The 12,903-nt window shown below is 55.4% G+C and overlaps 1 protein-coding gene across 1 annotated transcript; it reads left to right on the top strand.

The window, feature by feature from the left end:
* The first annotated feature begins 2,003 nt into the window (after positions 1-2,003).
* Positions 2,004-11,376, top strand: CES3 (carboxylesterase 3). Its single transcript, XM_004460894.5, has 13 exons — positions 2,004-2,335; positions 2,903-3,107; positions 3,214-3,352; positions 3,525-3,658; positions 4,120-4,273; positions 4,360-4,464; positions 5,981-6,088; positions 6,400-6,540; positions 8,151-8,231; positions 9,234-9,381; positions 9,895-10,044; positions 10,177-10,255; positions 10,362-11,376. The coding sequence occupies exons 1-13, from the start codon at positions 2,254-2,256 to the stop codon at positions 10,555-10,557; spliced, it is 1,722 nt and encodes a 573-aa protein (XP_004460951.2). The 5' UTR covers positions 2,004-2,253; the 3' UTR covers positions 10,558-11,376.
* The last annotated feature ends 1,527 nt before the right edge of the window (positions 11,377-12,903 follow it).

Genomic DNA, 12,903 nt, shown 5'->3' with positions numbered 1-12,903 from the left:
AGGGAGCCAAGAGTGCCTACAGCTGCAAGCAGGAGAATTGCATACATCATCCATGTGGAATCTAAACCCCCTCTAGATGTAGAGGGGGACTGGACATAGCCATCCCAGGGTCCACAGGATGGAGGAATAGACTATGGATTAGAGTGGACTTACTGGTGTTCTGCTGGGGAACTATTGTGATTACTAAGGGAAGAAATTGTAGTGTTGATGTGGAGAAAGTGGCCACGGTAGCTGCTGATGGTAGGGAGAGGGAAGAAGAGATATGATGTGGGGTCATTTTCAGGATTTGGAGTTGTCCTGGGTGGGGCTGCAGGGACAGATGCTGGACATTGTGTGTCCTGCCATGGCCCACTGGGTGGACTGGGGGAGAGTGTAGATTACAATGTAGACCACTGTCTGTGTGGTGCAGCAGTGCTCCAAGATGTGTTCACCAGGTGCAGTGAATGTGCCACAATGATGGAAGAGGTTGTTGATGTGGGAGGAGGTATGGGGGGGTATATGGGGACCTCATATTTTTTTAATGTAACATCTGAAAGAAAATAAAGAAGAAGAAAAAAGTGAATGACTGTTACTTTGCTGTAAACAAGAAAAAAAGAATGAGGCAAGAGCTGGAAGGCAAAGGGCGATCTCAGGAGGTTTTATGGTTTTCTGTGTCTCTGCAGCTAGAGGGGGGAGGTGCAGCAGAAGTTGAAGGTTCAGGAGAGACAGCCCTGAGGAGGTGGGAGGGCACAGGGCCTGGTGTCCAGGGGTGAGTCCCAGAGCTGGGACTAGAGTAAGGCAAAGAGGGGCCTCAGGTACAAAAGGTAAAGAGGCACTCCCTCCCATCCATGACCCTGAAGGTAAGTGCCAATTTAATTCTCCAGCCCTAGGTACCTTGCTTGCTCTGTGAAAGAACACTTGGAGAGCGAGCAAGAGCCAGGGGTTAAAAGATTTACAGAATGAACAAAGGGGCACGGCTGGAGCTTGGGGTTTTGGCAACGAGGAGGGAAGACCCGAGCAGGAGCCAAGAAGTACAAAGTTCTGGATAGGCAAAACTGGAAAACAGAGAGGTCCCTCCCCCACCCGGAACTTGCAAATTAAGGCTTTGGGAGAGGAAATGGTACCCGCCCACCCCGAAGGCTGCCAAAGAGGATTTGGGAAGGAATCTGCAATGATCCTTTTTGGCGAAGTGAGGCTCAGTCCTGAGGCTTTTCTCTCCAGCTCTGGGCATAAACTGGAACCTTGGGAGAGGGTCTGGAATCTTGTCCAGGCCCAGGCATGAGTGTCACCCTGTCGCTGCCAGCACTTCTGACTGATAGTTAATATTTGCCACACTCCCCACCCCATTCCCCCAGCCTCTACTCATAGCCAGGCTTGTTCTTGGTCCTGAGGCCCAGAGGGGAGGCCTGCCCTCCCCTGAGCCCCCAAGCCAACAGGAGACAGACCCCTGCCTTGAGGCAAGAACAGGCTTCCTCTGGGGCCTGAGCCTCAGGTGTTAACACTTGTGACCTCACTTTAACCCTGTGAGGTGGGTCCTGTTATCAGTTTGGCAGTGATCATAAGAGGCCCTGAGCTGTGAAGTAACCTCTTGGGCCGAGGCAGGATTTGAACACAGGAGAGCTTATCTTGCCCAGGATTTGAAGATTTGGAGGGGGATGCAGGTTGTTAATGCGAATCTTCCTGCCCCTTTCCCCATTCCCACTGCTGCAGGCCTTGGCTCCCCTGCAGGGCCACCTGAGGGTCCTTCAAGGGAGGAGGGTCCATCAAGCCGCAGAGCTGCTGAGGCCCACAGCCCCGAGGCTCTACAAGTGTCATCTTCAGATCTCCCACCCCGTATCAGGGCCTGGGCACTTCCCTGGCAGGCAGGACCGGACACCAGCCCCCCACCCCAGGCCAGCTGTCCACTCGGAGCAGCACCCCGGGGTCATTGGCCACCACCCTCTCAGGTCGGTGAGGTGGCCATCTTGAGATGAGGGCACCAGGTCTCAGGAAAGTCACGGAGTCCAGAGAGTGGGATTTGAACCCAGGGCTGTAAACCTCCAACGCCCAGGCGCCTTCCCTTTCCTGGGGTTGTTCTCTCCCAGGCCCCGCCCCGCAGAGCAGCCTGGGCACAAGGCAATAGGCCATGGGCTGGCCCCCAGCCAGGTGGGACGGCCTGGAGCTTTCACAACCTTGTCTGTGGAGCCATTGGGGCTGCCAGGCGGAGGCCTCGTTCCACCTTCCTCTGCTCCTACCTTCCTACCGGCAGACCTCTGGGCAGCTGGAGCCAGGAGCATGGGGCCGGGGCTGGGAGCCGGATCCACGTTCCTAGCCTGGGCAGCCTGTCTGCTCCTGGCATCTCCTGCCACGGCCACCGGTAAGACACATCTGCCTGTGGGGTGGGGAGCTTCTGGGTGGGTGGGAGGGCTTGGGGTGAAGGCGCACGAGAGAGGTAGAGGCGGGGAGGGGTTGCCTGCTCGGGAAGGGGCTCCTCAGCTCAGAGGGATGCCAGGGGTTGCACCAATTCTCCAGGCGGACGCGTTGCCCTCGCTGCCTTGCTTGACATCCAGAGCAGCCTGGGAACGGGATGAGGTTGTCCCCATGTAGCAGAGCTGAGGTTCCCGTTGCCTGGCTGAAGGCTCAAGGGTCTCAGGAGAGCCTGACTCCTTCACTTCAGAGACTTGTTTGGACTGGAGGGGAGTGAAGTAATGCCAAGCAGGAAGGATGAAACCCAGGGTACTGCTGAGAGCTGCCACTCAGGGCCGCTGGGAAGGTTAACCGAGAGGCTGTGCGGAAAGCGCTCAGCACAGGGCCTGCCCTGGAGGTGCTCAGGGAGCGGATGTTTTGTGGGTGCAAAAGTGTTCTTCACTCTGGGAATCCATCTGCCAGCCCATGCCCTCGTGGAGGCTGCAGACTCACCCCCGGGCCCCCTGTCTCCCCTCAGGGCCTTCTCTCACTGAGCTGGAAGTGGACACCACCCTGGGCCGCGTGCGAGGCCGGCAGGTTGGCGTGAAGGGCACAGCCCGCCGTGCGAATGTCTTCCTGGGCATCCCGTTCGCCCAGGCACCACTGGGGCCAGGCCGGTTCTCCGCCCCGCGCCCAGCCCAGCCCTGGGAAGGTGTGCGGGACGCCGGCACTGCCCCCGTCATGTGAGCAGCCCCAGCGGAGGTGGGCAGGCAGGCAGATTGGCAGGGGTCTGGCTCCCCAAGTTTGTGGGTTAACTAGCTGGCCCTTGGGCTCATCCTCTGCTTGCAGGTGCCTGCAGGATGTGGAAAGGTTCAACAACAGCAGGTTTACACTAAATGGAAAGCACCAGATTTTCCCTATTTCGGAGGACTGCCTGTTCCTCAACATCTATAGCCCAGCTGGGGCCACCGCACAGGCCAAGAAGCCAGTGAGCAGCCCAAAGGGCCCTGTCCATCCGTCCAGCAACACTCTGCCCAACCCGCCCTCTCCTCACCTATGTCCCCAACCTGCCCCTGAGGTCCAAAGAATGCCCCAGGATCATGGGTGGGCAGCTGGGGTCCCTGGAGCCGGGGGTTACTGTCCCACGGCCGTCTCTACAGGTCATGGTGTGGATCCATGGGGGCGGGATGTTGGTCGGTGCTGCCACGTCCCAGGATGGCTCAGCCCTGGCCACCTATGGGGACGTGGTGGTGGTCACAGTCCAGTACCGCCTCGGGTTCCTTGGCTTCCTCAGGTAAGACGGGAGGCCCGGAGGATGGTATCTACTGCGCTGCAGAGCAGCCAGTTTTTGAGAGGGGTGGCGGATCTAGGGTGAAAGTCCAGAGTCTGAACAGGCACCTCTCGGGCAGTCACGGTGGTTGACGACTGAGGGCCCCCTCCCCCATGCAGCCTGGGAAAGGTGCCCAACCAAAGCCAGAGCTGACCATGAACTTGGTCCCTTGTACAAAGGGTGGTCCCCTGCGATGGGTTCAGTGTCCCAACAGGGTGTGTGGGCAGCTCTGCCAGCAACTTGTGAGCCAGCCTCGGCTGGGTGCCTGCTAGGCCTGCCCATACCAAGTGTGACTCAGAGCCAGGCCAAGTTATGGCAGCAAAGGAGGTCCGGCATCCTGGAGCCTGGCTCAAAGCAAACCTGAGGTCAAGGAGAATCCAGCAGGGAGCCAGCTTGTACTGACCACTGCCCCATCCTGCCCCCAGCACTGGGGACAAGCATGCGCCTGGCAACTGGGGCTTCCTAGACGTGGTGGCTGCTCTGCGCTGGGTACAGGAGAACATCACCCCCTTTGGGGGTGACAGCAACTGCGTCACTATCTTTGGCGGGTCCTCAGGTGCTGTCATAGTCTCTGCCCTGGTGAGTCTGCACGCGGGACTGTGGGTGGGCTGGGTGGGCTCCTGTGCCCCTCTCTGACAATCATCTGTCCTCTCTGCTGCACACAGGTCCTGTCCCCGCTGACCACAGGGCTGTTCCACAGAGCCATAGCACAGAGCGGGGTCATCACCATCCAGGAGATAAAGGAGCTTGACCCATGGTCTCTGGCTAAGGTCTGGGTCGTCTTCCCTCCCTCCCTCCCGTGTACCAGCTGCACCTGACCCGGCACTATCCTGGGGTCCTGGAGCAGGGGTCATTGGTAGGGGGCTCCCTGTTGGCAGAGACAGACCCCCGGGATGAAGGAAGCACGCTGCCTGTCAGAGCTCAGCAGAACAAACCACTGGGGCAGTCCAGGGTGCACCATCAGGCAGGGCTTCTACCAAGCTGACCACCTTTAGCCCTTGCGCCAGGGTGGGGGGCTCAGGAAACATCCCTTTCTGCCTGAGGCAGCATCCTGGTGAATGGGAGCTCTGCATTCAGGCTCTGGACTCCTGCCCTAGGTTCCCATTGTAAGAAGTAGCCAGGGGAGGCCAAAAGGGCCTCCCGGCTGGGAATGACATCTGCCAAGGTTGGAGGGGGGAGGCAGAGTGACAGGTCCTCAAAGCAGCAAGCCATCAGGGAGGGAAAGGAACAGGTGAGGGGACGAAGAAGGAAGGGAAAGGGTCAGAGAAACAGGGGGACATCCCAGGGACCTCAAGAGCCCTGCTTGGAAATCTAGACTTTATCCAGAGGGCAGGGAACTGCAGGACAATGCTCTGTCTGAGCAACATTCTCAGAAGCTCCCAGTGGCCATGGAGTGGAAGCCTGGTTGTGATCCTGGAGGCTAGGAGGCTGGTAGGAGGCCACGGCAGAGTCCAGGCAAGAGAGGGGGGAGGTGGGGCAGGGGCAGCGCTGTGGGGTGGAGGGAAAGGTCAGAGGTAAGCCCCTTGGGAGGTTAGGGCTCGTGGCTCAGTGCCCTCACCTGCCCCAGACCCCAGCCGAGGAGAGGAAGCGGGCTGGGCATCTCTACCCACTTGCGTTCGAGGTGATTCAGGAACTCCGGGTCTCAGCCTGTGACGGCATCTCTTGTCCAGACAACAGCGTCAGCACCCACCACCCCCCGCAACCCACCCCTCACCATAGCCAGGAGAGACTTTCTCCATCACAAACTTTAGGCTTTTCCTTGGCTGTTCCACAGCTCAACCACCAGCTCCTGTAACAAATACAGAGTTCCTGCTAATGTCTACCTGCCCCGTGAGCTGGCCTGAATCCAGCCTTCCAGCTTCACCTCCCGCCGACTCCCTGCCCCTGCCCCTGCCCAAGCCTCAGCACCCACCCACCCCCATCCTTGGCCCATGCTGGAATCCCTCCCTCTCCAAGTCCTATTTCATTGGTTTTAATTCATGCCACGTATCTTTACTGACACCTCTGGCTCTGGAAACATAGTTAACTAGCCAACGACACTGCTTGGAGGGCCACACACACAGATGATGACAGTACGATGACACACAGGGGGACCGGGAACCCCCCAAGCTGGAGGGCAGAGAAGGCTTTTTGGGGGTGGTATCAGGTCTCTGGCCAGTCTCGAGCTCTGATCTCTGCTGCCACTTCCCTGCCTCTCCTACTTACACACCCTTCCGTGGGAGGCCATGGCCGGGAGGTGGGAATGAGTGACGGAGAGGGAGGAAGGACACCTGTGACTGTCCCCAGGAATTCGCGGAGTCCGTGGCCTGCAGTTCCACCTCCCCAGCGGAGATGCTGTGGTGCCTCCGGCAGAAGGCGGGCAAGGAGCTGATCCTCACCAAGAAATCTGCCATGGTGCGCTCACTGCTTCGGGGTAGCGGCCGGCAATGGCACAGATGGGGTCCCGTCCAGCTCTGGTGGGTGGAGAGGGCAGTCAGAGGTTGGTCACCCATGTGTGAAGGGAGGCCACCCCCAGCCCTCTGACCAGGCCTGGGCTTCCAGAAAAGAGGCCTGCTGGGAAGCCAAAGTTGCCTGTTCTCCTGATTGCCCCTGGGCCCTAGTCCTGGTGCTGTCTAGCCGCCCCCCTTCTCCTCAGGGCTCAGCCGCTCAGGTGTGCAGCCAGGTGAGCCTGACTGGGGGACCCTCTGTCTTGCTTTCTTGTACAGAAGATTAGTATTATGCCCTATTCTGTCGATGGCACCTTCTTTCCCAAGACCCCCGAGGAGCTCCTCAGGGAGAGAAAGTTCCAGCCTGTGCCCTTCCTCCTGGGCTTCAACAATCACGAGTGTGCCTGGCTCATCCCCAGGGTGAGTGTCCTCTTGTCCCTGAGCCCTTAGATGCCTTGGCCCGTCCAGGCCTCTCCCACCCCAACATCACCACCACAATTCTGTGAGCTGGGCACTTCCATTATCACTGTCTTTTGTTGTTTGTGCTTTTGGTGTCATAACTAAGAAATGTTTGCCTAACCCAAAATCATGAAGACTTACCCTTACATTTTCTTCTAAGAGTTTTAGAGTTTTAGCTCTTACATTTATCAATCCTTTGAAATTAATTTTCGTATACAGTGTGAGTTAAGGGTTCTTCTGCACGTGGTTTGCCAGTTGTCCCAGCATCATTTGTTGGAAAGACTGTTCTTTCCTCACTGAATAATCTAGGCACCCGTTTTGCAAATCAGTTGAGCATAGATAAGTGGTTTGATTTCTGGACTTTGAATTATACTCCACTGATCTGTAGGTCAATCCTTGTGCCAGTATTACCAGATTGCCATTGCTTTGTAGTAAGTTTCAGAATCAGGAAATGTGAGTCTTCCAATTTTGTTCTTCTTTTCAAAATTGTTTTGGCTATTCTGCATCTTTGCAATTCCATATGAATTTTAAAATCTCCTTGTCAATTTCTGCCAAAATGGCAGCTGACATTTTGATACGGATTGAGTTGAATCTGTAGATCAGTTTGGAGAGTATTGCCATCTTAACAATATTAAAGCTCCAATTCACGAACATGGAATGTCTCTTCATTTATTTAGGTCTTCTTTCATTTCTTTCAACGTTTTGTAATTTTCAATGTACAAGTCTTATACTTCCTTTATTTAATTTATTCCTAAGTATCTTATTCTTTTTAAAGTCATGTAATGGACTTTGAGTTCTCAATTTCATTTTCTCACAGTTCATTGACAGTGTACAGAAATATTGATTTTTATATATTGATCCTACAGACCATTCTTTTTAAAACTTTTGCTATTTTGCCTTCTGTGGATTTAAGTTTAGTTCTTTAATCCTTGTGAAGATTAACAGCTCCCCTAGAGTGTGCAATCTTTGTGTTTACTCATCTGAAAATTTTCTGTTCCTCTTCCCACAAGAATTAACCAAGAGCCTCATAATGGTGGAATTCATTTTAATAGCTAACATTTCCATACTTTCTTTCAATACTTTATATGTATTAACTTGCTTAGTCCTCATAACAGTCCTGAAAAGCAGGTTCTGTTTCATTGTCATCTCTTCTTTATTGATTAGGAAACTAAGGCATAGAGAGTTGAAGTAACTTGCCCCAGGTCATTTACCTAGTAAGTTGCAGAACTGGGGTTTGAACCCAGGTCGTCAGGCTCCTGAGGCTTTGCTCTTAAAACTGTCTCATATAAAGCAGGTGTTTGGTGTTTTTAACTTTCCCTATAACCCCCTGTGTGGCTGGTTGTGGAGACCTATTAAAGGTTGAACCAATTCTCTCCCTCCTTCCCTCCCTCTCTCTCTCTTTCTCTCTCTCATTGCTACTAGCCACTTGCTTGTTGTATTTGGTAGACTCCCCCATCCAAGGTTAACCTTTGCAGGTCTGTTGATGCTTGACTTTGGTCACTTGGCTCCAGGCCTGGGGTGGGAGTGGGGCAGTGGTCAGGCTGCTCTGAGACAGGCTGGTGTCCCTGCAGGCCATGGGTTTACTGGACCAGTTGTTGCACATGAGCCGGGAGGACATGCTGCCCACCCTGAGTCACATGTTGAGCAGAACGGTAAGACAAGAGGCAGGAGGGAGGAGGCCCGCGGCGGCCCTGCGCAGCAGTCTACAGCCCTGTCCTCTGACATCAAGCACCTCAGTTCAGCTGCTGAATTCCACTTCTCCCCTGGGACATGAAGCAGCATAGTCCTCAAAGGAAGATGACCGTCTCTGTCATCATGGAGGCTGACCGTTAATGGGCACATAATATGCGCCAGGCCCTGGGCTGTGCTGAGCACCAGGGCAGACATTCCTCTCCGTCAATCCTCATGGCAGCCTTTTGAAGTAGGATCTCTCCTTGTCCCCATTTTACAAAGGAGCAAACTGAGGATCAAGGACTCAAAGGAGGTGGGGTGGATGAGGGGCAGAGATAGGGCTTGAGTCAGCTCTGTCTGACCCCAGAGTCCCGAATGCCAGATTTGGAACCAAATGGACCCAGCATCAAATCCCAACCCTGGCCACCTGGTCAGTTCTCCTAATCCCTCGGGGCCCATTTCTTCACCTGTAAACAAGAATGCCCTTTCCCTATTTCCTACGCACCCCAGCTGTTACAAGCAGCAGACGGGGGGCGCGTGTGAAGGGATTGCTGGGAGCTGGTACAGAGGAGGTTCTCAACTCGTGTGAGTTTCCTCTTTAGGAACCTCCGAGCCCTCCCAGTTCACATAACCGCATCTCCGCTCTCAGGAGCCATGGGGGGCTCCTGTCATTTGTCCTCTCACTTACTTCCTGGCTCACTTAGATTGTACATCTGCCCCAGGCTAGACCCTGTGCTGCCCTGCCAGGCAGGAACTGACTCTCAGGGAGGCTCAGCAATCTGCCTGAGGTCGTGCAGCCACAAAATAGTTGCAGACCTAGGATTTGACTCCAAGCCTGAGCTCCTTCCACCCAGACCCCGCCTAGAAGCTGCGGGGAGGCAGGTGGCTGGCCTCAGACAGGAGGCTCCGAGAGCTCAGGGCTTCTTGGGAGGGTCTGCATGGCCGAGGGAGCTGAGCAGGCCTGAGCCGGCCCTTTTGCTCAGGACATTCCCACCGAGATGATGCCCGTCATCATAGACGAATACCTGGGCAGCAGCGTGGACTCACAGCTAGTGCGTGAAGCCTTCCAGGACTTGTTAAGCGACATTGTCTTCAGAATACCCATCTTGAGCTTTGTGAGAAACCTCACAGGTGAGCGTAGCCCCGTCTACCTGCCCCACCCTCCCCCTCCGGCCCAGGAGCTGGGGTGTCACACTGGTACTTTGCACCCCTCCCACGCCCACACCTTGCCCATGCCCACGCCTTGCCCCCTTCCCACGCCCCTCCCGCTCTCCACATCCTCTTTGGGATGCAGCTTCACAGGAAGGAGAAGCGACTCAGGCAGCGCACTTGGCTGAGGAAGAAACGGAGGCTCAGAGAGACGGAGTGACTTTCAGAGAGAACCTAGCCGGCCCCTCACCAGTTCCCAGGGATTCCTGGATGAGCGATTGCTCCCCTTTCAGTACTGCTTCTGGGAGAAAAGTCTGGTTTCCACCATACTTCCTGGCTAATCCCTGACATAGCCCTGGAACAATAGCTCCAAGTGCCTGTGTAACCTTGGGCAAGACACCTAACCCCTCTGTGCCTCAGTTTCCTCGTTTGCAAGATGGGGATAATACTAGAATCCAATCCATGCTTAACTCTGAGCATGCCCTCTTTCTGCAGATTCCGGGGACACCGTCTTTTTCTATGAGTTCCAGCATCGACCCAGTTCTTTTGCAAATATCAAGCCGGCCTGGGTGAAGGCTGACCATGCAGCTGAGGAAGCCTTCGTGTTCGGGGGCCCCTTCCTCACAGACGAGAGCACCCTCCTGGGTGAGGACAGACAGACACGCAAACTCTAGGCTGACGGACTCTAAGGGGTAGGGGCGGGCGGGCAGGACCAGACGTCTCTGGTCCCCCCACAGGCCTCGCCTGAATCTGATTCTGGTCTGTCCCTCCTGCCAGCCTTCCCGGAGGCCACAGAAGAAGAGAAGCAGCTGAGCCTCACCATGATGGCCCAGTGGAGCCACTTTGCTCGGACAGGGTGAGTGAGCAAGCGAGCACGCTTGGTCTTGGGCTTGGCCCGCTTAGGCTCTGCCCCCAGGGGCCCACACAGGGGACCCTGGCCCTCATTCATTCCTCCCACCCAGGGACCCCAATGGAGAGGGGCTGCCGTTTTGGCCACCATTCAGCCAGTCCAAGGAATACCTGGAGATCAGCCCGAGGCCCCGGGTCAGCCAGAAGCCCAGGGAGGCCCAAATGCAGTTCTGGACAGAGACACTCCCCCGCAAGCTCCAACAGTGGCAGCAGAACCAGAAGGACAGAAGGGCCCAGGAGGAACTCTGAGACAGGGCCTGGACCATCCTGTCTGGGGCCGGGCCACAGGGTGGCAGTGTCCCTGCAGGGCAACCTGCTGGGGGAGACTTTAACCCAAACCAGGCTGAGGGGGTGTCATAGCCCTTAAAGCATCACCCCTCCAGGACTGGCATTGCAGTTTTCTGAAATATCACTCAGGCTGCTTCCCACCTCTGGGCCTTTGCATATGCCCCTTCCTCTCCCTTGGATGCCTTTCCTGCTGACTTCATGGAAAACTCCAGCTGATTCTACAAGCTCCCCCAAGCCGCTTCTTCTCTAAGAAGCCTTCTCTGCCTTCTCTGGGCCACCAGGCCCCAAGTCTGTGTCCATTATAGCACTGTCTACCCTGAGTTTGCCTGGTGCACGGTTTGAAATGGTTATGAATTCCAGAAATAGATATTGTAATCTGGTCTGTACCTAGGTGTGATTATGTTATGATTAAGGTTTTGATTGGGCCACATCATTAGGGCATCGAGTCCCTGGCCCCTCGGGAGGTGGGGACTCACAGATAAAACGCATGGCAAAGGACAGAGTTGAGGGCTTTTCATGTTGGAGTTTTGATGTTGGAGTTTGATGCTGAGCTGGAGCCCCAGCGAGAGAGACAGATCTGTTCACCTGATAGTCTACAGCTGACCTTGTGGAGAAAACAGAAGAGCTGAGCCCAGAGGAACCAGGAAGCCTGGACCCTCGCAGGCGTCAGTAGCCGTCTTGCTCCAACACGTGAAAATAGACTTTGGTGAGGGAAGTAACTTATGCTTTGTGGCCTGGTATCTGTAAGCTCCTACCCCAAATAAATACCCTTTAGAAAAACCAGCCGATTTCTGATATTTTTCTCAGCACCTCTTTGCCTGACTAATACACATGGTGTGTGTCTGTCTCTCTCTCCAAGGGGCTCCATGAGCATGAGAGTCAGCCTGACCTCACTCCATGTTGTTCATACCAGGATCAGGCAGGACTTGAGGTCTGGGGTGTTTTGTGGGCCGTGATCAGAACCTGAGGCTGCAGTTGTCTTCGGCATCAGGGGGGTCCAGCCTAGAAGGGAGCTCAGCCAGTCCCCCGAGGCCTCAGACTAGGAGTCGGGGAAGGTCTTAGGCCCACAGAGCCTCTTCTCTATTCTGCCCAGACTTGGTCCCTGCAAAGGCAGAGCAGAATCCAGCAGGGCCGCTCTCACCAGGAGTGGCCCTCACCAGTTAGCACCCTGACCCTGAGGACCTGGGTGGTAAGCTTCCCAGCCTGGTGCTTTAACCTTTCGTTGCTTGTCTGGGCTCTCGCCGGCCCCTCTCAGCTGGAGGTGGCCAACTTCTCAGGGAGCTCAGCACCTCTCCAGAGCACCCACCAGGACACAGGAGTACAGCTGGGGGAAGGGCGTTGGGACTAGTGCATCAATCAGGCTGTTGCCACAGAGAAAAGAAAAGGCCTACCCACTCAGGGTACAAAAGGTGAAAAGCAGCCAGTAATTGTTAGAAGGAAGGTGAGGGCAAACCTTTCTTCTTTGGAGGATCAATGCATCACTCTCTTGAAACACTTGAAATGTCAGGATTTTAATACCTGTCACAATGTTTCCCAGTCACCACCACCATCCAGTTCCACCAGCTCAGTCCCATATGCCCTTCCTTAGTCAGACCCAGGTTCTGGCTGCTGCTGCTTGCATGAAAAGCCCTTAGAGTTGGGACCACTTCTGTTCTGGGCAGTCTAGCTTGGGCAGGAAAGGGAGTCATCATTCCAGAGGGGCTCTCAGCTATGTCACCCTTGCTGCTCTTAAGAGGGTTCCTTTTTCCATCCCCTTCCCTCCTTGAGGCCTGTCCTTGTCCTCACAAGCTGATAGACAAGTCAACAGGCCCCATAACACCCAGGGGGATACCAGCCAAAATGTTGGGAGACAGGGAAGGAGGGACAGCTAAACAGAAACCTGGAGGACAAGCAGAGGCTACCCAAAGGTGCAGGCCAGAGGGGAGGCCAGCAGAGACCAGACTGCAAGGCCCAAAGCGGGGCATGCAGGCAAAGGCGGGGCATGGGATGATTCTAGCCAGGGGTGGACTGGATCAGATCTGCCTTGTGGGGGCGGCTGGGAGTAGTGACAGCAGAGAGGGGCCAGTGTGGGCTTCCCAGACACATGGAGGGCCTTGGGTGGGCTCTAGGCGTAGAGTCAATGGACAGAACTGGTACTGATGGGACACAGGGTTCTGGGGAAGGGGCAGCCTGAAGGTGAGCGGGGCCACAGCTGTTGAGCAAAGGTCCAGTTTAGGCCACACTGGATGTGCGAAGAGGTCTCTTCCTTCAGGCCCGAAGGTGCTCCACAAGCAATGATGCGGCTCCCAAGGCAGCCACGGAGGATTG

The sequence above is a fragment of the Dasypus novemcinctus genome, chromosome 18, assembly GCF_030445035.2.
Source record: "Dasypus novemcinctus isolate mDasNov1 chromosome 18, mDasNov1.1.hap2, whole genome shotgun sequence".
NCBI lineage: Eukaryota > Metazoa > Chordata > Mammalia > Cingulata > Dasypodidae > Dasypus > Dasypus novemcinctus.
The sequence above is the reverse complement of the archived record's forward strand: the minus strand, read 5'-3'. Positions and strand labels throughout refer to the sequence as shown.

Coding starts and splice junctions, on each gene's coding strand:
- CES3 (XM_004460894.5), top strand. CDS start 2,254: ATGGGGCCGGGGCTGGGAGCCGGATCCACGTTCCTAGCCTGGGCAGCC. Junction 4,465..5,980: donor ACCCATGGTCTCTGGCTAAG/GTCTGGGTCGTC, acceptor GACTGTCCCCAG/GAATTCGCGGAGTCCGTGGC. Junction 6,089..6,399: donor TCACCAAGAAATCTGCCATG/GTGCGCTCACTG, acceptor TTTCTTGTACAG/AAGATTAGTATTATGCCCTA.